At 46.2% G+C, this 24,705-nt stretch overlaps 1 protein-coding gene across 1 annotated transcript in view; it reads left to right on the forward strand.

The window, feature by feature from the left end:
- The window catches only part of MTR (5-methyltetrahydrofolate-homocysteine methyltransferase), a 462,707-nt gene that overhangs the window by 213,677 nt on the left and 224,325 nt on the right, over positions 1 to 24,705 (forward strand). Inside the window, exons 14-15 of the mRNA XM_018563293.1 lie at positions 682 to 822; positions 2,653 to 2,838. Of these exons, the coding sequence (XP_018418795.1) occupies positions 682 to 822; positions 2,653 to 2,838 (327 nt within the window). The remainder of the gene's footprint in view (positions 1 to 681; positions 823 to 2,652; positions 2,839 to 24,705) is intronic.

Below are 24,705 nucleotides of genomic sequence, written 5' to 3' on the forward strand. Positions count from 1 at the left end.
TCGAGAGAGAGAGAGAGAGAGAGATTATAATTTATATTAAATGCATCTTTAGATACATGTTCAGTTTTTTTAATGGATCAGAGATCGGTACCTACTATTATACTATTATGAGTCATATTTGATGATAAATCCCTTGTTAAACTTATGTATATTTTGTTAGTTTTGCTCCAATAAGTTGCAATTAATATGTTATGCTAGTATGTGTGTGTATATATGCTTGTGTATATATATGTGTGTGTGTATATATATATATATATATATATGTATGTATGTATATATATATATATATACACACACTATATTGCCAAAGGTATTGGGACACCCCTCCAAATCATTGGATTCAGGTGTTCCAGGAAATTTCCTTGCTATTAAATATTACATGATATTATAACAAAGTGGAAGCAACTGGGAACAACAGCAACTCGGCCACGTAAAATGATGGAGTGGGGTCAGCGCATGCTGAAGTGCACAGTGTGCAGAAGTGACACCCGGCAGACCATGCGCACGCCTATGACTTTTATACACCTGTAGTCACTTATTGGAGAAACGCCAGTAGATCTCTTCGGGCGACTTGTGAATACATGCAAGAAAAAATAATTTGTTTAATATTTTGCAGCTGTCAAGTTGAGTGATACAATTCCTTCATGTTCAATCAGCCTAATTATAGTCTTATTTTAACAGGAAGCTTTATCAATTGCAAAAGCACAAGTTGAAATGGGAGCACAAGTTCTGGACATTAACATGGATGATGGAATGTTGGATGGGCCCAGGGCCATGGCACGATTTTGTAATTACATTGCATCTGAACCAGATATTGCTAAGGTAAATCATTTTCAGCAAGTTTTTGAAAATTTAATTCATAATGGAGAACGTCACTTTGGGTATGCATCAAATGCTCTTTAGACTACATAATACATGTTTTCTGCTTATATAGCATGGTTTTATTTATTTATGTATTACTGGTATTTATGTAGCGCCAACAATTTATGCAGCACTTTACACAGTTGCACATTTACATCAGTCCCTGCTCTCGCGAAGCTTACAATCTAAGGTTTCTATCTCACATGCATACATATGTAAGGGCCAATTTAGACCGGAGCCAATTCATTTTATTTTAACCTATGTATTTGCAGTGTGGCAAGAAACCGGAGTACCCGGAGGAAACACTAGCACAGGGAGAACGTGCAAACTCCTTGCTTATAGTTGCCTGGCCAGGATTCGAACCAGGGTCCCCCAGTGCTGCAAGGCAGAAGCGTTAACCACTATGCTGTGTGCTGCCCATTCACCTATACATACATAATATACAAAAAGCAGTCTGGAACAAGTATGAATTACACAACTGGTGCATGCAATGATTAGCTCCACATCTCCCAATTTGGTTACAGTAAATACTTTTCATCTGTATTAAGAGCATTACATTTGTATTTGAGGTTTTAGCAGCAGATTCTATGGAGAACATCACCAAATATAAATGGGAGCTAAATATGAAACTTCTGGGGCAGTGAACAATGAATCGAGGTAAGTGAACGTAGGGATGAAAAGGCGGTGTTTGGCACTCATGTGTGATGGAATGAAAGGGCACAATGGTCTCCTCTGATAGGTTTGGGGTGGGTACAGTGATGGGACACTCCTGGTGATGTGAGAATTTCTGCATGTGTAACTGGTTGTGAATTCTTTACTCACCATGAAATTTGGTGTGTGGCGATATCATTGACTAAATAAATCCTGTAGCAGGTTGGAGGCAGGGTGGCGAAAAACGTTCTGTTTTTTTAGGTGGTTGTTTGATGTTGTTCACCTGTAGGTCAATCTAGGAGAGATGCGGTGTGGGGGTTCTAATGGATATTCTTGATTGATGAGGTCCTAGGGCAGACTTGCTGTATTGGGGTTCAGATGGATAGTCCTGATTGCCGAAGTCCTAGGTTCTCTAGGGACCTGCTGTCCAAGGTAATGCTTTGCGCTTGGTTGGAGAGGAAAAAGAGGCAGGAGTCCATCCTGTGTGAACACAGGTGGTGTAAGCTGGCACCCTGGCAATTTAGCTGGAGGAGGAGTGGGATGCAGAAGGGGGGAACGGCCGCTGGATGTCAGCGTGAGAGTGTTCTCGTGTCCAGGTAACCAAGTGAGAGGAGTGGGAGGCAGTGAAGCTGCCGTCGGGTGTCAGCGGTCGGTGGATCGAGAACTGGGCTTTGGCTCAGATGGCACCGCTGGGCAGTGCAGTCAAGGAGCCTGTGTCTTGCATGGGGGAGTGCGGCTTGGGGTGATCACCTGGGTTTGTTTGTGTGTGGTATTGCTGCTGGAGCAGGGAGGATGAGAGGCACCTGTGTGCGGTGTGGAGGGGAAATTAATGTGTTCGGGAAGGGCAGGTTGCGCACAATGACAGCGGGGAAGACAGTGGATCACTACACCGGGTGGTGTGCGACCCTTTTCATTCCTATGGTCATTTACCTCAATTCATTGTTAGTCCCTGGTCATTTCACATCCACACATTCTGTGCCAGTCACTTGCACTCCTTCCTGCTTTCCTTTTATGTTCAACTTTATACAGTTAGACACCTAACTCCTTCTGTGGCTGAATAGGCACACTTTAGAAAAATGTTTCATTAACATAGGGACTCTTTAAGGGGGCTTTTGTAATTTATGATCTTCTATATTTTAGGTTCCTCTATGCATTGACTCATCCAATTTTGAAGTAATTGAAGCTGGACTGAAATGCTGTCAGGGTAAATGTATAGTAAATAGTATCAGTTTGAAGGAGGGAGAGGAGGATTTCCTGGCAAAAGCTAAAAAGATAAAGCAGTTTGGTGTGGCGGTGGTTGTCATGGCTTTTGATGAAGTGGGACAGGTAAGTTATTGTCTAAAACATAATTTTATTGCACATGTCTAAAAGTAAATACATAGAGGAAATACTTTGTAGCAGCCTTGCCTTTAATGCACTACATAATCAAGTAACAAGTAAAAGTCATATGTGTTTGACATTTGCTGGCATTTTACATACAGTATAGTATGATGAATGATGGGCCCAAGGGACAAAAACTGTTGATGAAATAAAACTAAAAGCTAATGGGAGTGTTTATTTATGTATAACAGGATAGTAATAAAGCCCAATTGAACATTCAATTTAAATCCACCCAATTCATTCCAGGTACATAAAACAAAAGGTGGGGGAAGTCTTACAGTTTGGTTTCTTTAGAAAGCAGCCACAGCTTAAATAGCAGTCTACCCCCCTGCCAGCATGTGCAAATAGAGACCCTCGCTCGCTGTGTGGCAAAATGGGCTCTCTGCACAGGTCAGAGATGCTCCCTACTAAATCAGATCTAGAACTTTCCAAACAGAGCATGTAAGCTTTGTTGATTGCAGATCGGGTTTGACTTGGCAGGGCTTAAGTGGGGCCTCTGCAGAGAGACTATTGCTTAAACAGAAAGAGCATGCTTACAGGGGACAGGATTTTTTTTTATTTACTTGGGCTGTGTGCTTTTTGAACAAAAAAAGGAACTGCTCACCTTTGATGATGCACCTGTAATGTATTTATCAGATTTAAGTGATAAGTTTAGTTGGGCTTCAAAGGGATATATTGAATAGACCCCTTGCTTAAAACGTGTTTGAAACCATGAATGCCTAAAGGAATTAAAATGTCTTGATGATACATCACAGGAAACAGGGTTACATCTTAAAGTGTTGTGTTATGCTATGCAGTTATCTTCAGATGATTGGACACTGGCAAATTAAAGCCATTAGGATAACCTTCCCACTCCTAGCCTGCCTCAGTTTTTTACAGTTTTTACAGTTTCTGCAGTTTCTACTGAAGGCTCTTCTAGAAAATGTCAGCGGCAGCTACTGTCAAGTTTTTTTCCTCAGCAGAGGAAAAAAAAGTACCCTGTGCAGCACTTGTAGTTGGCACAGGGTACTTTACAGGTCCAGGGTTGTGGTTTATTTTGATGGAGCCCTGTCCCTGAAGACCACCTTCAGGGGGTAGGCTCAGTGGGAGAACGAAGACTGGATGGGGTATGTTCCCTTAAAGTGGCCATGCTGCTGAGTCACCTGCTGCTCTGAGGGTGACAAATCAGGGCTATTCTCTGTTAAAGTACCCGGTTTTGCCTCTTCCCCCTGATGGCCAGCTTGGGACTCAAGTGTGGGTTGAAGTTCACTCTCCCAATTTTTTTCATTGCCATTTCCACAGGTGGCCTGGGGAGCCACATGGTGCCTGCACAGCAAACTGCTCCAGCTGCAGCTGCAACTCTGCATTGTGCTTAAAGGCGTCCAGATCTCCTCTAGCCACTGGTCTACTGTAATGTTGTTGCATACAGTATTGGGACTCTGGGCTCCTCCCACAGTTGTGAGTGCTATGGATAAACCTCTCAGACAATGGCAAATCATAATCATGGGTTTCTGTTAGCCCTGCGTTCTGCCCCTACTCCCCCCTTCCTCCCTGCCCTCTTCAGAATTCTCTAGGATTCCCTCTTCTACCCTGCCTTTCCAAAGAAGCGTTTACTGCAATAATGGTGGAACTGCTGGTGAAAATGGCTGCACTATTGGAACCCTCAGGCCGCAGGAGGCGTGAATGGCTGCCCTCTCCTTTCTCTTCTTTGTTGCTCACTGACATATTTCTGCTTGCTTGTGCACTCCTTGAGGAAGAAGATGAGGAAGTAGGGGTGGCTTCCAGTTCCATGGACTCAGAAGAGGATTGTCTCCTGACATCTCTTCCAAGCTCGAGGACACGCATTCTGTTCTTATGTATGCAGAGCGTGATTTTTTACAGGTAGCTCCACCAGCGTCAACCTTTGCCAAAGGTCACTACTATGCCAAAATGTTTCCTGTACAGCACATACAGTGTTGTATGTTGACTGGGATTACCCCAGAAGAATCTTTACTTCTCTGAAATGGTTTGCTAAGAAATACCCTAAGACAGTTTTATAATAAATAAAAAAAATAGCCTGTCTCTGTTGTAGATTATGTTAACGATCCCTTTACAGCATGTTCCTATTTTCAAAAACTGTGGACAAGGCATGAGAACCTCTCTGTAATGCCTTATTTTCCCTTGCAGGCCCTGCTTTGTAACCTGTTGTTGCCACCATGGTGGGGTGGCAGACTTTATCCGTGTAGACAAATGCTACGTCTAGGGACCCTGAGTCTTTCTTGACAGACCCCACTGCTCTAAAATATGTAGTGCTCTTTCCTGTCAATGTGTGCTACTATGTAGATGGCCTGTATACCCTTAGACAAAGCTCCAGGATGGGTCCTCCTGTCTGTCCATGTATGACAGATCCTATGGCTAAAAAGCTGGTCTGCAAAGTTCTCTTGCAAGAAGCTCCTTGAAAGCATGCCCTTTACTGGGAAACTCCTGTTCAACAAATCTTTAAATACCTACAGTATATCAAGGAAGTAACGGGGGGACAAGGGCACCTTTTACCCTCAATAGAAGAAGTCTAAGCCTCTGGTGGCTAAATCCATTCCCTTCCATTCATTGAAGGACACAAAATTTAAGGGAAGGGAGATACGACCACCTGCAGTAGTAGGACGCTAGACAACAAACAGCAAAGCGCAGCCCTGGATGTGGCCCTTGCTTGTGGCTCAACACCCTGCTTATTAGAGGAAGCTCAGTTTTTTGCCTAGTGTTGGGCAGTATGGACCTATTTTCCTATTGGGATCTTGGTTGCAGGATGTTGACCTTCAATCAACTGCTGAGCTGGATGACTGGCCGGATGTTATAGATCCTTATAGTCTCCCTAGCTCTGCCTATGAGGACATACAGGCCTGTACAGGAATGCTGGTTCAGCTGCAACAACCCCTTCCTGGATCCGGGTCAGCTTCTGAGGGGATTCACAGGAGGAAGCATATGACCAATTTGCCTGCAGCTGTTTTGTCATAGTGTCCCCCCTAGGCTTTCAGACCCCCCACCTCAGTGAGAGGTCGTCTGTATTTGTTATTGGCACCATGGTGTCGGTCTAGACAAGTAAGTGGGTCCCTCTCTCTTTCCTTATGGGTTATGGGAGTAGACTGGGTGCCTTATGCTTCCCTAACATACTGGGCTGGCGCAGGGGCACCCCTTTCATGTGGGTTTACCCTAGGGTTACCTTTTCTGCAAGCCAAACCCGAACACTATAGCACCTTGCGGCAATTTTTTTTTTTTTTACAGAGTATACACAATGCATATATTTTGTGATGAAATAACATTTGAGTTATGTGCAATAGTGCATACCTGGGTCACCTGTGGCATCTTTTGTGGGGGCATGTCACAGGTCCCCAGATATGCACTATTAGTCTCCAAAAACGACTGTACTTCACAGCCTGCCTTGAGACAATAAGATTAATAAGCTGCGTACACCCAATCTATAAAGTGTTAAACAAAAAAATGTGTATATGGTGCCATGCTCCCAATACCCACAATCACTCTAAACAATTTACCACATATATCCCTGTATAATGAATGATATAAATCACTGTGTATTCCGAACTCAATTGGTAGAGCCATGTATACCACTCTGCCGCAATGCAATTAACTAAAAAAACATATTTGCATTTATAGTGCAATCCCAAAAATTACATTAACTAAAAAAAAGTATTTTTCACATTTATAGTGCAATGCAAACACTTATAAAGGGGTCCAATTAGTGCCGTCTGGTGTATGTCTTCAGTTAGAGGTTTCCACCATCACTCCTCATCCACACTCTGTGTTTTCAAAACAAGGTGCCACCACCTCTTCTCGTGTGTTATATCCTTAAGGAAAACTGCTTTCTTATTCCACAGACCTCGGGAACAAGGTCTGGATATAGCTGGTCCCCTTTCACCCTCCTGTCGGGGGAGACTCTTCACTCTACACCTTTTTGTGAATAACCCTGGAAATGTTCTAACACCTAGTAATACTCACCGTCAGGGTGGTCCCAATCCTTTTTGCTGCCTGAGGATGGGGGTGTTGGTGCTGGAGATGCAGGCACATAGTGTGTGGGGGGGGTTTCTGGTGGAGAGTGACACTGCCGCCCAGGTGTGCAGGAGTAACATTGACGCTTTGGCCGTTGTTGTCCTGTCCAGCAGTGTCTCAGGTTGCTAAGAGCTGTATGGCCCTTGCACCTCCTTCCACCCAGCTCTTAGCAACCTCTGGCACTCTGGTCAAAAAGGGGGCAGCAGGCACCCAGTAAATAATATGCTTGCCGTTCCCCACCCCGCGTGACCCTAAGAGACATCGCCTAAGGCAACAGCGTCAGGCTGTCCCATTTATAGGGATGGTGCTGCTCACCATAATTTGCAGTCCCATGAAAGTCCTCCAATCTTTAGGGCTCCAATGTGGGTGGATACTTCTACCAGTGCCCACGTTCCATCCTGATTATGTGCACGCTGATCCTGCACTGATTAGGTGCAATGATGTCAATAAGTGCAGACCTGGGCGATCCGGGATGCGTGTCGTGCACTTTAATGGGGTTACATCCACGCGGCAATCACAAAAAAAGGTACATGTACACACAATACGCGGCTGTTTTCAGTTGCACGGGTGGAATCGTGGCAGGAAATCGCGCAATCCGCCCGGCGTGACTGGGGTGCCATTATAAAACAATGGCACCGCCAGCGCGATTGTTGGTAGTGGGCAATTCTGTGACCGCACAGGAAATCTGCGCGTTATCATGGACGATACCGCGCGGTGATCTTGTTACTTTCGGCCTACTGGACAAAATGACAAGTTCACTTTACAGAAGGGACTTTAAGCATGGTCAATCTGCCTTCAATGTTCTTCCCAAACTATTGTCAGCCTGCCCACTACTTTTAGGTATAGAGGAACATGTGAAACCCCTCTACCTCCCAGCAATCCAGTGATCAATTCTTGAGCCAGTGCTGCAAAATGGGGGAGAACAGAGGTTCATAGCTGTGTAGAAGCTTAAAACTCAAAATCAAACCTCACACAGGACGGTGTGTCAGATGTTTCTCCCGCTGCACTCAATGGGACTTCTCACAGGTTCCGACGTCACTACTGGGTCCTAAAGTGACATAGAAGGAAGCAGATGGAGGCACGATGCCAATGCGCGGGACACAGGAACTCAACAAGCTCTGAAGAGTTAAATGCTGAAGATGCCGAAATTCTCTCAGCACTGCTGTAGAGGAGAGGAAGAGAGGAGGGGCGATTAGGCACAGTGAGGAGCCGACAGCAAGAGTCGACAACTGACAGCTCCAGGAGTATGTGCAGCTTACTTAAAGAGCCACAGTCCGATTTGAATACTGTGTCCGGGCATCAGGTGGGCTGAATCCCGGGCACAGGATTCAAATCCCGGACTGTCCGAGTGAATCCCGGACGGGTGGCAACCCTAGTTCACCAGGTCTTATGTTGGGCTGCAGCTCCTCTGCTGTGGCCAAACTTGCCACTCCTCACCCCCCTTCCACACCCTGTTGGGCCCTTTTGGGGCTACACCTTTAATTTCCTTTCTGTGTCTCCTGCCGGCCATTGTGCTGCGGCTGTCTGGTGGTGCGGGAGAGTCAGAGGCAGGGGGCATGGCCGCATATGCAGCTCTCAGGCCGTCCGTGCTGTATGCTGGGGGCAGGTGCTTCTCTGTGCGCTGGCATCATCAGCAGTTTATCCTGCGCTCCTCACCACGAGGAGCGAGAGGGACGCACGGAAGGCTGCTCCAGCTCTGCACTTCTTCTTGGGGCTGCTGGGGATACTTTTTGCTGGCAAGCAGCTCGGTCCTCCACAGCAGGTTGCATAGACGTGTCTGTGGTAAGGGGTTCTAGATGTCCTGGGGCTGTGGGCTCTGGGGGAGTTGGGCGCAGCTGGATCTGCTTTGTGGCCTGTTTTTTAGCCACAGCCTCAGAGGCTCAGAATAGGCAATGTTTTTGCGCGGGTTTGGAGGGTTAACTGGTGTCTACTGCTTATGTGGAGCTAGCTGATCAACTGGTCCATGGCCTTCAATACATCTGCAATACTTTTCTGGATATGGGACCCTTGTTGTTTAAGCTGTCAGTGTCTGCTGCTGTTTTTCACTGTCTTCTGTGTCTCAAGTGCTGGTCTACTGACCAGACTTTTAAGAAGGCTCTGATGAGCGTAAGGGCGACCATTTGTTTGGAGCAATGCTGGATGATATCAAGAATCTTACTGGTGGCAAGAGTACCTTCTTACTGCAGCTTAAGAAGGGTAAGGAGGCTCGGCGTAAGCAAGGCCCTTCTTTTACCCTTTCAAGCCTCTTGAGAAGAGGCGATTAAGGGAAGGATATGATCACCATGTATAAATACATAAATGGTCCATATAGTGGGCTCGGTGCCAAATGATTCACTTTAAGGTCATTACAAAGGACAAGGGGCACTCTTTGCGTCTGGAGGAAAAGAGGTATAACCTTTGCATACAGAAAGGCTGCTTCAAAGTCAAATCTTGAGAATGTGGAATAGACTCCCCCAGGAGCTAGTTCTAGCTAGCTCAGTTAACTGTTTAAAACAAAAAAAATCTGGATGCGTTCCTAAATGCTTAAAATATTACTGAATATTTGCTTTTTATAAGTATGTAACGACCTCCCATCCACTGGCCGTAGGTAAGCGGCCGGGCATAAACCTTATAGGAGCGGGAGGGCGTCCTTCCCCTCCCCCCGCTCATGCACAGGAGCTCTGCACCGTTCGTGGCAGGTCGACGTGCTACCTGATTCCCCTACACACCGCAATTGATGCCGAAGGAGCCTAAGACCCTGGGCACCCAGGGAGACCGCCATACAGCTTGTTCTCCCATCCAGGCACCGGCTCTTCTCTCCTGGATGAAGAATCCAACATGGCGCTCACCCACTCTTCGGCCGCAGCGCCCATGCGGAGTGAGAAATGGGCCCGCACCCAGACCAATGCGCCCCCGCTTACAGCTGACTTTGACCCTCGGGAGCGGGTGATTTCCCCGATCCACTCACCGGAGACCCCTGAGATCCACATCACACGTGCTGTCCTCACAGACACCTAGCCTGTCAGGGCCGGGAGACAGGAGCAGCATGCAGGACCTCCTCCACCTCCTCTCCACTAAAAGGGACCTGGAAGCCATGGCGTCCTCAATAGTGGACGCACCCAAGAGGGAGGTACAAGACATCAAACACCATATCTCTGCAGTGGACCAGAGGGTGACAGTGGTGGAGAACACCACTTCCGATTTAACCTCCTGTGTCCTGGTGCTGGAGTCGGCCTCAGCATCAACACATAAACGTTTTCTCTCTATGCAACTCCCCATTGACGATTCCGAAAACTAATCGCATAAACAACCTTCGGTTGCGAGACATCTCTGAGGCTATGGCAGGCATCCATCTCCGCGACATGGTTGTTGCCCTCAACCAACTTCTGGGCAAGCCACCTACGACAGATCTGCAGCTTGATCGTGTACACCGAGTACAAGGGCCAAGGCAGTCGTGCTCTACCTTACCACGCGATGTCCTGCCTGAACTGTCCAGAAACACTCTCCGCATGCACCGCCTGCTCCGTCCTCTGCTAGACCTGATCTGGGTGGCTGGCACGACCTACAGATGGGGCCATCTCTTCCACTTACTGGTGAGATGCAATAACTCTTCCTTCCAGCTTCACACACCAGCGCAACTCCCTGCCTTGTTTAGCTTCCTGAAAGCTCAGCCTATTGCAATTCCTGACTGGTTGTATTTTCCATAAGACCCGCTGGAGGCCGCTCCATTTCCCCCCAGACCATCCTGAGGTTGCAGTTCCAGATCTCAATCCAGATCCCTGCAACGTGTAGCCCCAGTGCCTGCCCCTGAGTTGTGAGCTCAGCACCTCTTCCACCCGCAGTTCCTCTGTTCCTCGACATGTTTTGACAACTCCATCACAGGACACCGGTGATTTTTCCAGCGCACTTGATCCGGTCGATGCCATGACACCCACTGATAGGTGGCCTGGATACCCACTCCTGCCCTTCTAGACTGCAAATTGAACTACCTTGAGCCATGAGTAATTTTATATCCGTTTGTGCTCTATGTTTAGCTTCCCTGCAGTATCTTCAATGTACTCTATTCTTGTAGGATGCCCAGGGGTGGGCCGGGGGTGGGGGCTGAATGCCCGGAGTGGTAAGGACTGCAGGGGAGATTGATGTGACTGCCCGGCATAAGAGCTGTCCATTGGAACTTTGTTAAACTGACACAGGGCACTCCACCCGGTGCCATTCTTTTAATCTTTTTATCTTGCTATGTGTGGAGACCTCTCTTGGCCTCGTCTCTCCCTCTTCTGGGAGTTTTGGGGGGGCGGAGGCGAGGATTGGGTGGGTAATGGGATTGGTTCGTCTGCTACCCTGTATGGGTTGTGCCGCTCCGGACCCATCGTCCCATACAATGCCATGGTTATATGGCCCTGGCGGGGAGTCTTCTATGGTCTTGGGGTGCCTTGATGGTTGTGATGCGACAGCCGGGACCTGTAGTGTTCTGCAGTGCTTCCGGGTGCATTTTTGTTTGTTATTGTTGTTGTACGATTTGGTGATGAAGAGTAAGCGCCGTGCCCCTGTGGCCAAATAGCTATGTCTACCATAGCTAGCTGCATGCCTATGTTGTGACTACCACCTTCCCAGCCTTCGGTCTGTGGGGCTCCCACAATCCCGAACGATGGCGCCTCCCATCACCCGCACAGCACTGTATGAACCGCATTTGTCTATTTGATGTTCTAACCCATTCTCATTAGGTTTGCGATGGTTGAGGGATACATGCCAACCACATATGCTCTTACCTGGAGACGCACCCATGATCCCTTCGGTTATAGATTGCGGATGGTGTACTGTATTTTTATTAGTACCCTCTTATTTGTCTAATGTATTTGATGACCTGAATCCTGAGAACGGTTGCTTCTCTTTGATTTGTCATTTGTATCCCATTGCCTAAAGTGACCACCTCCCAAAAGGTTAGACTCCTCTCTACCTCGTGAGAGAGGGTCTCTTTACTTATCATTGTGCTAGCACCATAGCTAGCTTTAGTTAAATTTCTCGGAGCATAAGTGTTGCTCTGTGACCTCTTGTCTTATCTTACCTCATTTCGCTCTTGTTGCTCTCTCCTCCTTCTCTTGCCTTTTTTTTTTTTAAATTGACAATTTTTACTTAAGTTTTTCAAATAAAAGCAAGACAGACATCTTTATGACAATATAGCAATATAACAATATAGAGAGCTAAACCAGCAATGGGTCTAAAAACAAAAGGGTAGAACATTTGGTAGTATACAAGCATGACATCACAGCAATTTCGTCTTGCATCTCTGCTAATATATCAACATAAGTAATGCTAATAGACTAAACCAAGTAATAACATGCCTGCCATGGCCATACATTATTTGTAAGGACCCAGATCCGTCTAGCTTTTGTATCTTATCATTTCTTAACTTAATATCAGTAAAGATGAGGAAAGTATGGAAAGGAAAGGAAAAGAAGAGACGAGAATAAAATGAAATATTCCTCCGCAGTAATCCTAAGTAGTGGTGCTTCGGACCCGGACGTTCCCTGTCTGCTTTCCGTTGGAACCTGCTGCATCCCATTTTACCTGTGGTCGAGCTACGACCCTCGTATTATTCCAGCATGCGCGCAGTCATAGTTACATAGTATTTGAGGTTGAATAAAGACATTAGTCCATCAAGTCCAACCTATTAGGAGTTCTAGGAGTACCTGTACCCCTGTATATTACGGTCCCTTAAGAAATCGTCCAAAAGTTTCTTGAACAATTCCACATTCTTTGCTGAAATCACTGTCTGTGGCAGTGAGTTCCAGACCCTAACTGATCTTACTGTGAAGAACCCCCTTCGCCCCTTGTGCTGGAATTTTTTTCCCACCAATTTTAGGTGGTGGCCTCTAGTTTTTGTAATGGAGTTAATTTTAAACAGTTTATCGCTAATGTTGCTGCCACCATTGAACATTTTGTACATGGAGATCATATCCCCCCCTTAATCTCCTCACCTCCAATGTGAACATGTTTAAATTTAGTAGCCTCGTCTCGTAGCTCTGGTCCTCCATACCCCTAATTAGTTTGGTTGCCCTCCGCTGGACTTTTTCCAACTCAAGGACATCTTTTCTTAGTACTGGTGACCAGAACTGGACCGCGTACTCCAGATGAGGTCGAACCAATGATCTATAAAGTGGCAAAATTATAGACTTGTCCCTGCAATACATCCCCTTTTTAATACAGGACAAGACCCTGCTAGCTTTGTTTACAGCAGCCTGGCACTGCAAACTACCTTTCAGTTTGTGGTCTACAATGACCCCCAAATCCTTCTCCATTTCTGACTTCCCTAGCGGCATACCCATAATTGTATAACCCATTTGTTTATTTTTAATTCCAAAGTGCATTACTTTGCATTTATCGACATTAAACCTCATCTGCCACATTAATGCCCACTCCCCTATTTTATCCAGGTCCTCCTGTAATGTTATAATGTCTAAGTCCGTGTCTATTACCCTCCCAATTTTGGTGTCATCCGCAAACACGGAAATATCGCTGTTAACACCCTCCCCGATGTCATTAATAAATAAGTTGAACAATATGGGACCCAGCACAGAACCCTGAGGCACACCGCTCAATACACTAGCCCAGTCTGAAAAGGTGCCATTTATTTGTGTACTTCCTACCTGGTCTTCTCTATTAGTCCAGGCCCCCCCAAACCTTCTTGTGCGCCAGCAAAGTGTTGTTAAGCCTCGCTGTTAGGTACTCCATTGACTGGACTTCTTTGATACGGGCATATAGTCCGTTCTAGAAGGTGGTAGTTTTCTTTTCCATTGTAATGATATTAAACATCTAGCTGCTGTCAATACATGCATGGCTAGCTTTTTATCAGACTTTGATAAATGTGGGAATTGTAAATTGAACAAATAATGTAGAGGAGCCAGGGGAAGTGAGTGACCCGTTAGATTTTGTAGTGTGTGTTTCACCATCTTCCAATATGACTGCAATAATGGGCAAGACCAGAATATGTGAAATAGGGTGCCTACACTCCCATCACACCTCCAGCAAGTTGGGGACGTCGATGGGTATATAGAATGTAGTACGTCAGGCGTGTAATACCAATGGTATAATATTTTATATAGATCCTCTCTATATATTGAACATATCGAGGTCTTGGCTGCAGTTCGCCAGATAAGTTCCCATTGCTGTGGGGTAATCGTGTGATCCCTAGGTCCCTTTCCCATTTTAACATTTAGGGAAATTTAGTAAAGCCATTCTGGCCACCATCATTTACTAACCTGTAAATGAATTAAACCAGCCCCTTTGAGGAGTTAGTAGTGGAACATACGGCTCAAATTGTGTTTGCCGTAGGAATGTTAGATTGGGCATGATTGATTGCACAAAGTGCTTGATCTGTAAGTAGGAGTAGAGCGCACGTGAAGGAAGGTTGTGCCTTTCCCGAAGCTGTTCAAAAGGTAACAGTTTGTTTGACAGCTTGTCTAATAGATCCATAATATGAAACGTCTTTAGTTTGCCACATCTCTAGCCATTCCCGCGACATACCAGACGGTAATTTGGGATTAAGTAAGAAGGGGGTTAGGGACGATTGGGCTGTGCCTCAGACCTAGGGAGATCTTAACTTTGTTCCATATTTCTATCAGAAGAGACATGGAGGATAATAATTTACCATGAGGTAGTTGTATTGGGCATGACTATGACAAAGCGTTAGGATGTATTGGCCTAAGCCATAACCCCTCTATTGCTGCCCAGCTAGTAGAAGGATCATATCTAGCTAGGACAGGTATAGCGAGTAGTTGAGCTGCGTGGTAATAATGTAACAGATGTGGTAGTGCCTGTCCCCCTCTTGCTGTCGAAGCATAGAGTATTCGCTGTGCTACCCGATGTCTCTTACCCCTCCAGACAAAATTTAACACATCACTTTGAAAAGACCTCAAATCCGAGGCCGGTATTCTTACCGATAGTGTGCTAAAATAGTACAACAGCTTCGGCAATAAGGTCATTTTTATCGATGTAAGCCTACCCATAAAGGACAACTCTAGAGTTTGCCATCATTTCATCTGAGACCGTAAGGATTGAAACAGCGGCTTATAGTTGGCTGCATAGAGGGATGTTGATTTAGTAGTGAGGTGGATGCCTAGATATTTCAAGGTGTCTCCCTTCCAGGTATACGGGCAAGAAGCCTGTAGCGAGGCCAGGACCACGGGGGACATGTTTAACGGTAGTGATTCAGTTTTGCTTGCATTTAGTTTATAGCCAGATACCATCGAGTAACGATGGAGTGCTTCCTGCAAATTTGGTAATGACAATAACAGTTTAGTCACTGTGAGAATGACATCATCTGCAAAAAGCGCTATTTTAAACTCCTGCTTGCCTATCGTTATCCCTTCTCTTACCTTTTTACCGCTCCCCCTCCTTTCCTCCCCCCTCTTTCTTTACCCCCTCTTGCTCTCTCCTTGCCCTCCCTGCTCGTGCTTTCCATTCTCTCCTCTATTCTTATCGTTCATTCCCCCCCCCACTGTTTCCCTCCTTCTCCTTTGCTCACCGGGTTGGGTTACCCCCGATTCTGCTAGTTCAGGATGAACCCAATGAAATTTACTGCCCTAAACGTTTAGGGTCTCAATATCCCAGAGTGGCGGTCGCGGCTCCTGGTGGACCTGAAGAAATCGGGTATGCACATTGCCTTCTTGCAGGAGACCCACTTTCGTCAAGACAAACTCCCGACTTTACACAATAGAGACTACCTGATTGCTTACCATTGCCCGTCTCCTCTCTCTAAATTCAAAGGTGTGAGTGTGCTCCTAGCTAAGTCGGTTCCGTGGTCCTTCCAGGATCTCCGCCTTGACCCTAAAGGGAGATACCTCTTTGTCAAGGGCACGATTGGGAACACCATAGTTACTCTGGTTAACCTATACCTCCCCAACTCTGACTAGCTGTCCTTCCTACGAGTGGTCCCACAGATCTTGGAATTCGAAGAAGGGGTGCTGATAGTGGGGGGGGGGATTGAACTTTGCCTTAGACCCTGCCCTCGACGTTTCCAGGGGTTCTTCTCACCTCTCCTACTCCCGACTCAAGTGCCTCAAAGCTGAGCTACAGGTACTACATCTCACTGATATCTGGCGACTGTTACATCCCCAATCTCGCGACTATACATTCCACTCTCTAACCTATTCTCGCATTTATTTTTTTTGTGTGAAACACTCAGACCTTCCCTTGATCTGGGATGCCTCGATTGACAATATCTTGTGCTCTGATCATGCCCCCATACATGTCCTTGTGGATCTTGGCCCTCCACCTTCCAGGAACTCATCCTGGCACCTGAATGAATCTTAATTGCAGGATGGGGTGGTCAGCGCCTACCTGGAGGCGTCCGGAATTCCGGAAATACTATCATGATCTCTACAATCTAGCGGAGACACCTAGAGATACTGGGGCACAACCGGTAGATGTAATGTGTAGCTACATTAGGGATTCTGGCATGCCATCTTTATCCACAACGGACTGCGAATGGCTAGAAGGACCATTCACCGGCGAGGAATTGGCTTTTGCGCTCAAACAGTCTAAGTCGGGTAAGGCCCTGGGACCTGACGGCCTCACCCTTCCTTACTATACACAGTTCTCCCACCTCCTCTCTTCTTATTTCCTCACGGCATTCAATGCATTCCTTTCGAGCTCCCCTCGTCCCGTTGACTCCTTACATGCCCATATTGCAGTTGTCCCAAAACCAAATGTAGCCCCTATATAATATACATATATGTGCTATCACAGCGATTCCTGTTCCTAACTGTAAGGAGTTAATTTGTCCCTGTGTGTGATCTGAAGCAGAGATTTGTGGGGATTGCAGTGCAGAGCTGACACTGGGGATTGTTAATGGAGCTTTTGTGAACTACCACTCCCAGGATGCTGTGCAAGAGGAAGGAGGAAGGGCTATGGATTGCAGTCACTGAGCATGCCCAGTCTGACTGGGAAATCTGGAGGAGACAGGCCTGTGTGTGGGGCACTGTGTGAATTAGGACTGCATGCAACAGAACTGGGTGATTCCCACACTGCTTAATATCCTTTTTGTGTGATTGTTGGGTATACTATTGCCTTAGTTGCTTTGTGTATTGTGCTATTATTAAATCTGCTATAAAACTGTTCAAAGGTGTGTTGGTGTGCTGTGGATCCAAGATTTGGGCGGTACATTGGTGCAGGGGGATAGAAATATCCGGTTATTCAGCGGCTCCTTAGGGGGTGAGCGCTACACAAACAAAGACATATCCCAGTGTTGCAACCACAGGCCCATATCCCTCTTGGACTTGGACCTGAAGCTCTTTGCTAAAATGTTAGCTAACAGGCTTATGCCCCACATCCCCTCTCTGGTGTTTTGTTCCTCATAGGGAGGCTTGAGATAACACTACTAGGGTACTTAATCTAATCCACTCTGCCCGATTGAACCCGACCCCTCTGATGATCCTCTACAGATGCGGAGAAGGCGTTCAATCGGGTGGACTAAAGGCAGAAGACAGGAATCGCCAGCACTCAGTAATATCATTCAATACGCTCCATTTATTTGGACAGATCGTCACAATGAAAAAGCCAACGTTTCGGGGGCCACACAGGGTCCCTTCATCAGGGCAAAAAGATGTCAAATTCTATTGAAATTACTGAGTGCTGGTGATTCCTGTCTTCTGCCTTGTGTCTGCACGGTGCCATCCGTGGTCATCACTGCGAGCACCACTGCTGTATAGGCCGGGAGCGTTGTGAGGAGTGCGGAGGGACTATTTATCCATCTACATCTGATCAGGTGGACTGGCACTTTCTCAGGGAGACTTTGCATTACGTGGGGCTGGGTAAGGGGATGATGAAGTGGATCTTCGAGCTATACTCGCATCCCACTGCGGCGGTATGTGTGAACGATAATAAATCGGCTTTCTTTCCTATTGCCAATGGTACAAGACAGGGATGCCCCCTCTCCCCGCTTATATTCATTCTGACACTTGAACCCTTTCTATGCAGAATCAGATCTACACCCTCTATCCATGGCCTGATCAAATCCCATTCGGGAGAACACAAACTCGCTGCCTTTGCTGATGACCTGATCTTTTTCCTCACCCGCCCCCTGACTTTCACCCGGTACTGTTGAAGGAGTTGACCACCTATGGCTCTTTATCCAACTTTCAGATCAACTTCACAAAATCGGCGGCGCTAAATGTATCTTTGCCCCCTCAGGACCTGCAGACCCTACGCGCCACGTCTCCTTTCATGTGGGTGGGGAGCTCCCTCAAATATTTAGGTACATACCTATCCGTGGATTGCAAAAACCTCTGATCTTAATTTTCTCCCTATACTTCAAAAAACTAAACAAGACCTGCTGGCATGGCGATCCCTGACGCTCTCGTGGTTTGGCTGGGTGAATTCCTTCAAAATGAACATCTTACCGAAGTTCCTATATTTGTTCGCGATATCGCGAGAAGTCGCCGGCTAATGATAGTCAATGGAGCTGTCTTTGCGCGATTTTGCCTTTTTCTATGGAGCCCGACGGAGAAGGTCGCGCTATCGTCGCTGGATCGTCGCCCCGAAAGTCGCGCTATCCCGGCCGCTGCAAAGGTATGTCGCTACATGTGAATGGGGCCTAAATCTTACTTCCTCCAACTACGGAGACTTTTTACAAATTTCTTCTGGGCGACAACCCCCCCTCGCCAACGGCACGCCATACTGACTCTGCCTAAGGATTCTGGAGGTGTAGGCCTCCCTGATCTCGCCAAATATTACAAGGCAGCTTTACTCACTGGAGTGGTAGATTGGTGTTGTCAGGAAGACTCCCTGGTCCAACTAGCTGGACTTCCCTGGTTGACTTCCTGCGCTGCCAACTCCACGACCAGCCTACTATTGCCCCGACCATTGCTCAGGCACGCTATGTGTTTAAGTCCACCACCTTTTCCCCTGACGCAGATCCATGGCGATCCGGACTTTCCGCCGGGTATGGGAAGGGGCAGCTTTAATTGCCTTTAGGAGGCACAGATTTTCCGGGGCTGTGACTTTCTCACTGGAAACCAGTGGCTACCCATTGATGAGATACGAACATCTATTGACCCTCCCATGGAACATTGGAGTGCTCTCCAACTTACACTTCTTAAGTTCCATTCCCACGTGTCAATCTTTATTGGGGCCCTTGACAGAATTTGAACAGCTATGTCAGGACGGTTTGTGGGTCCGGCATGTAGTGTCCCTTATTTACTCCGCCCTAGTGGACCCTGCTTCTACACCGGAAACGGGCTTTCTCATCAAATGGGAGAGAGATCTTGACATGCAGTTTACCCAACCGCAGAAAGACTGCATATGCTCACTGGCCCACAAATCTTCTGTTGTTTTGTAAAGTCCAAGAACTCGATTACAAGATAGTCTCCCGGTGGTACAGTGTGCCTACTTTATTGCACTCTGTTTCCCCAGGTCTCCCCTCTCTTTTGGCGCTGCCAGTTAGCTCCTGGGTCCCTGTTTCACATCTTTTGGACCTGCTCGGGGGTCTCCCCCTTCTGGGATCGAGTCTTGGGGATCACGGAGGATTTAACCATGGTGACTTTGAAAAATGACCCAGCAGCATGCTTGCTACACCTCTTAGATTGTTCCATCACTTCCGCATTCAACTGTAAAAAAAAAAAAAAAACACCACAAAATTTTGTTTTTATGTTCCCCGCCGTCCACATACACACGCAATTGCCTTATGGGATTAGGAAGGATTTTTTTTTCCCTGTTGGGGCAAATTGAACTATGCTTAATAGGTTTTTTTTTGCCTGCCTCTGGATCAACGGCGGGTAACTGTAGGCATTGTGTTCTGTTTTTAGGTTTTTCTTTTTTCTCTATAGGTTGATTTAACTTGATAGACTTGTGTCTTTTTCAACCGAACTATCTAACCAGCATCTTTTTCTGGCCCAAGGCACATCTGACAGGTCAGAAGTTGGGCAAATCTTCTTTCTCCAATGGTCCAAAGAGATCCTTGCTGTCCAAGTCTTCCTCTGCATCAAGGTTCGCCTCCACCTTCTCAGTTCAGGTTGGAGAGACATCTTTGTTGGTTTGCAGATCCCTGGCTAGCTCATATCTCAGAAAGATGGATTTGCATTCTTTCAGGTTGCAAAATAGATGTTCTTTCTCCTCATCCACCTGTTTTTTTCCCTTCCAATCTTCACCTGTCCTCGGCATGTCTGCATATTTTTTGGTTGTCAGTTTAGGATCTTCTGCACATGGGGGTAGCTGTTCCAGTTCCACCCCGAAAGATCCAGAGGCTTCTATACAAACCTCTTCACTGGTATCAAAAAGCATGGTGTTTGTCCGATTCTAGATCTCAAGGCCCTCAATGCCTTCATCAAGGTTCAGAAGTTGAAAATGGAGAGGGGCGTGGCCTGGCTATGGCGGAGTGAAGAAGCACATTGCCTGAGCTCTGCTACCACTTGAGACTTTTCAGCTGATCACGGCATCCCAAAACGACCAAGACTTACAAACGCTCCGTCGTGCGCCATATGGTTAACGCTGCCCGAGCCTGTATCCCAGCACGATTGAAAGCCAAAGACCCACCTACCATATCGCAGTGGCTCGACAGGATCCACGACCTATATCTCATGGAAGACCTAACCAGCTCATTACACAATACATCCGACAAATTCGGCAGGACCTGGTTCTACTGGACTGAGTTCCTCCATTCCCCGGCATATGAAGCTTTACGCCAATGGCCTGAGACATAACCCATCTGCCCGAACCCTCTTCTGCCCCCCCCACCCTCCCGTCTTCCCTCCCATGTGCAACCCCTCCCATTGTACCCCCTCTAGACTTTCTTCGTACTTTCTTCTTCCCCCCATTCTATTTGCCTCCCCTCCATACCCGTAGCTAAACCCTGCTGCGGACCCCTGCTTTAGTGCCGTGACCCAACCCCCACAGGGGGTCTCAGGCCTCACGTTCCTAGGCAGGTAACTGCTTTGGACCTCCGCCTATTGCGGAGACTGACTACAGTTGCCTCGCATACTCACACCCGATTGCAATTCTTGGGATGGGTTCGCGACACAGGCATTAACCCTTGCTACATAGTTGTTGCTACCCACTGCTATCTCCCCCAACTGTCCATACTTGATGTATAGATTGACTTGTTGACAACGTGTATGTGATGCATATTTAGACATCCCTGTTTTGTTTTTTTGTAACTAAAAAAAATACCTCTTTAAATAAAGAATTTACACAAAAAAAAAAGAAGTTGAAAATGGAGTCCATCATTCGGTGGTGGTTTCTCTCCTTCACTGAGATTTTCTGGCCTGCGCATGTCGTTTTCTGCGCTTTGCAGTGGGGGAGGAACACTTCCAGTTTGTGGGTCTGGCTATGGCCCCTCAAGTCTTCACCAAAGTATTGGCTCCAGTCCTTGCCTTTCTGAGACAGCAGGGGATCTCATTCATAGCGTACCTGGACGACCACCTTCCCCGTCGGAGTCTCATTCAGACCTAGATGCCAATCTGGCAATTACCATGCACACTCTGGAGGAGTTTGGCTGGGTTTTGAACAATCAGAAATCAGTCCTGGTGCCGTCCCTTCATCTGGAGCACCTGGGTCTGATCCTGTGTGGTAATTGATCCACTGCACTCCAGACTGGAATCCCATAGAACAAGTGGGTGCTGGTATGACCTGCGGATTGCTCCGCATAAATCATGGATATTGAAAAAGGCACCCGCACTCCAAGGTCAAATGAGCTTAACGTCCTTTTTATTAAGACAATAGGCAAACATAGTGACACACACAGTGGAACCAAACATGGTCCCTTCATCAGGCAAACACAGTGAAGTTACCATGTTCGGTTCCGGAACGTTGCTTATTGCATTGTCACTATGTTTGCCTAGCGTCTTTATAAAAAGGACATTCAGCACTTGCATGTGGGTGCTTGGTCTGATGGTTTCCTCTTTCGAGGCGGTTCCGTATGCACAACACCACACTTGGATTCAAGAGGTTAGTTTGTGATTATTTTTTCGATTTATATTTATATATTGTTTTTAACGTGCACTTACACTTTTTTATAACTGTGGATGCAGTTTTTTTTACATACACTTTTGATCTATTCATTAAGTGGCATGACGCATTGTCTTGTTGGAAGAAGCCATCTCAATTGGAATGCGCCATCAACATAATAGGATGAACTTGATCAGCAATGATACTTTGGTATGTTGTGCTATTCAGACATTGTTCCACACGAATCAAAGGGCCCAAATCATGCCAGGAAAACATGCCCCAAACCATAACACTGCCCCCACCAGCTTGAAGGGTTGTACTCATGCATGTGGGGTGCATGCTTTCATGCTGTTCCCACCAAATTCTCACTCTGCCATCTGCATGATGCACCTGGAAACGTGATTCATCGGACCACATGACTTTTTTCCAATGCTCGACTGTCCAATCCTTGTGTTCCTGTGCGAATTGGAGACGTTTTATCTTGTTAACTGCAGACAGCAAAGGTGTTCGAACAGGCCTTTGGCTTCCATATCCCATACGATGCAGTGTACGGCGAACAGTGCGTTCAGAGATCATTTGAGAGGATCCCTGATTAAGATCTGCAGTAATTTGATGCACTGTTGCCCTTCTGTTGTCTTGTACCAGTCTTGCCACTCTCCGTTCTGCCCTAACATTGACTAGTCGCTGACGGCCACAATTTGCACGTTCAGACCCAGATTTTCGGCTGACAGTCCAGTCTTTAAACACTTTAACAACAGCTGCTCTTGAATATTTAACAAATTCTGCTGTTTTGCTGATACTCGCTCCATGGCGAGTACCAACAATCATCCCATGTTCAAAGGCTGTTAAATCGCGTTGTTTATCCATATCTTCAGAAAAATATCACTTCTACTGTCGTGGTAAAACAACCTGCTGCCCTATTTATGATGGTCTGGCCCTCTAGCAACTTCAGCGCGAAATTATAGCTAATTTGCCTACAAACGTCAGGTGGTCATAATTTTTTTTATTTTATATATTTCTCTTTTGTGCACTGCAACCTATCCATCAGTGAGCATTGGTTCCTGCATCTGCGTAGGGAGGAGTTTTTGAACACATTTAAGTGAGATACTGGTCTGTATTTGTTACCTCTATGAATAAGCCTATGGGTGAAGCATGTGAGAGGTTGTAGCTGGTTGGGGGTGTGCAGTGCTGGTATTTGTTGCTTTATACACTATTATTCACTGTTATACTGTATTTGCTGTGAATTTTTAAATAAAGTCTGGCCGTATTGGAATTCTCTGGATAGTGCAGTCTGTTCGTATACTACTACATTCCACGGTGGAGACGCACCTATTAGACCAGCACCTGGGGAGTCCTGATGGCGACTAAGGAATTGGAGCGGTGAGATTTCCTTTGGCTCTACCATTCTTATGTCAGTTAGCTATGTTAGTTATGTCATGTTCTGGGTTTTTCGTCATCAGGCTTCTGTTGTGCAGGTTTGCAAGGCGGCAATCTTTTACCTGGTTTTATAACGTGGATGTAGTTACTTTTGCGGATGCAGTTTTGGGCCGCAAAGTTTTACTGTTTAGTTGGTAAAGGTGCCGTTTTTCTTTTGTTCTTGTTGGCTCTCACTGCTTTGGGGCATCCCTTCCATTAAATGAAGAAATTGCATGTGTCCTTTAACCACTTGAAGTCCGCGGTGTTTAAACCCCCTTCCCATCCAGGCCATTTTGCAGTATTCAGCGCTGCGGTACTTTGACTGATATTTATTCCGTCATGCAACGCTGTACTGAAATTTATTTTATACCATTTTTTGGGGACAGATAGAGCTTTCTTTTGGTGGTATTTAATCAACACTGCGGTTTTTATTTTTTACTATATTAAGGAAAAATTACAGAATTTTTTAAAAACAAAACTGTTTCCCCTTTATTAAATGATAAAACATTCATTATTACCCAATTTGTTGGTAAAATATAAGAGACGGGGTCACTTCGGGTAAAAAGACACCAAACATGTCAAGCCTTAAAATTGCGTGCGCGCGCAAAACCTCAAAAAACTATAATACCCCAAATTGGCCATAGGCGACGCTTTAAAAGCTTTTACCGCTCATCAGTTTAGTGTTATCAGTGATTGATGGCCCTAAAATGATTGCTCTCACTGCGACATTCGCGGCGATATGTAACGTGTGTAGCGCAATTGTCGTTATTGCGCGCTGGTGCACCGGACGCGTATTTACGTTTATATGTGCGTAAACGTGGGGGTGGGGAACTTAAGAATTTTTGGGCATTTTCTAAAACTTTTTTTTACTCTTTAAGGTGATGCTGGGGATCCAAAAGACCCCTAGACATTACATATGAAATAAGCTATTGAAGTACAGATCACACTTCAGTAGCTTATAGCTGGGTTTAAGGAGCCCAGCAATGACAACTATGGCACCAGAAGTGTTGCAATACGCGTCGGTCTCATAGTAAGGCGGAGGAAATCGGTGAGCGGATATTCACCGATCTCCCCAGCTTCCCACAGACACCCAAGAAGCCGGTCCCGGGCTGGTAGGAGGGGCAGCGGATCCCAGGAAATTTCAGTGATTCTCATTGATCCCAATGGGCCCAGTATTGTCTAGACCAGGGGTGCCCACAATTTTGTGTGCGAAGATCTACTTTTTGTATGACTGGCTCAATGAGATCTACCAGAACACAGGGTAGGTCCGATTGCAATAAACACAATGTAAAAAGGGTCATCTAATTACGGTGTGTGCGGATCTTTTGTCACTTGTTCACTGGAGGTGGATTACAGCATGGAACAGAACACAGAGTGGTTGTTGTTTTATAAATTGAACTAGCAATAGCGATCTACCAGAAATAGCTTTGCGATCGACTGGTAGATCGCGATCGACCTAGT

Source organism: Nanorana parkeri, unplaced genomic scaffold (genome assembly GCF_000935625.1).
Source record: "Nanorana parkeri isolate BGI_ZX_2015 unplaced genomic scaffold, ASM93562v1 scaffold650, whole genome shotgun sequence".
In the NCBI taxonomy this organism is placed as follows: Eukaryota; Metazoa; Chordata; class Amphibia; order Anura; family Dicroglossidae; genus Nanorana; species Nanorana parkeri.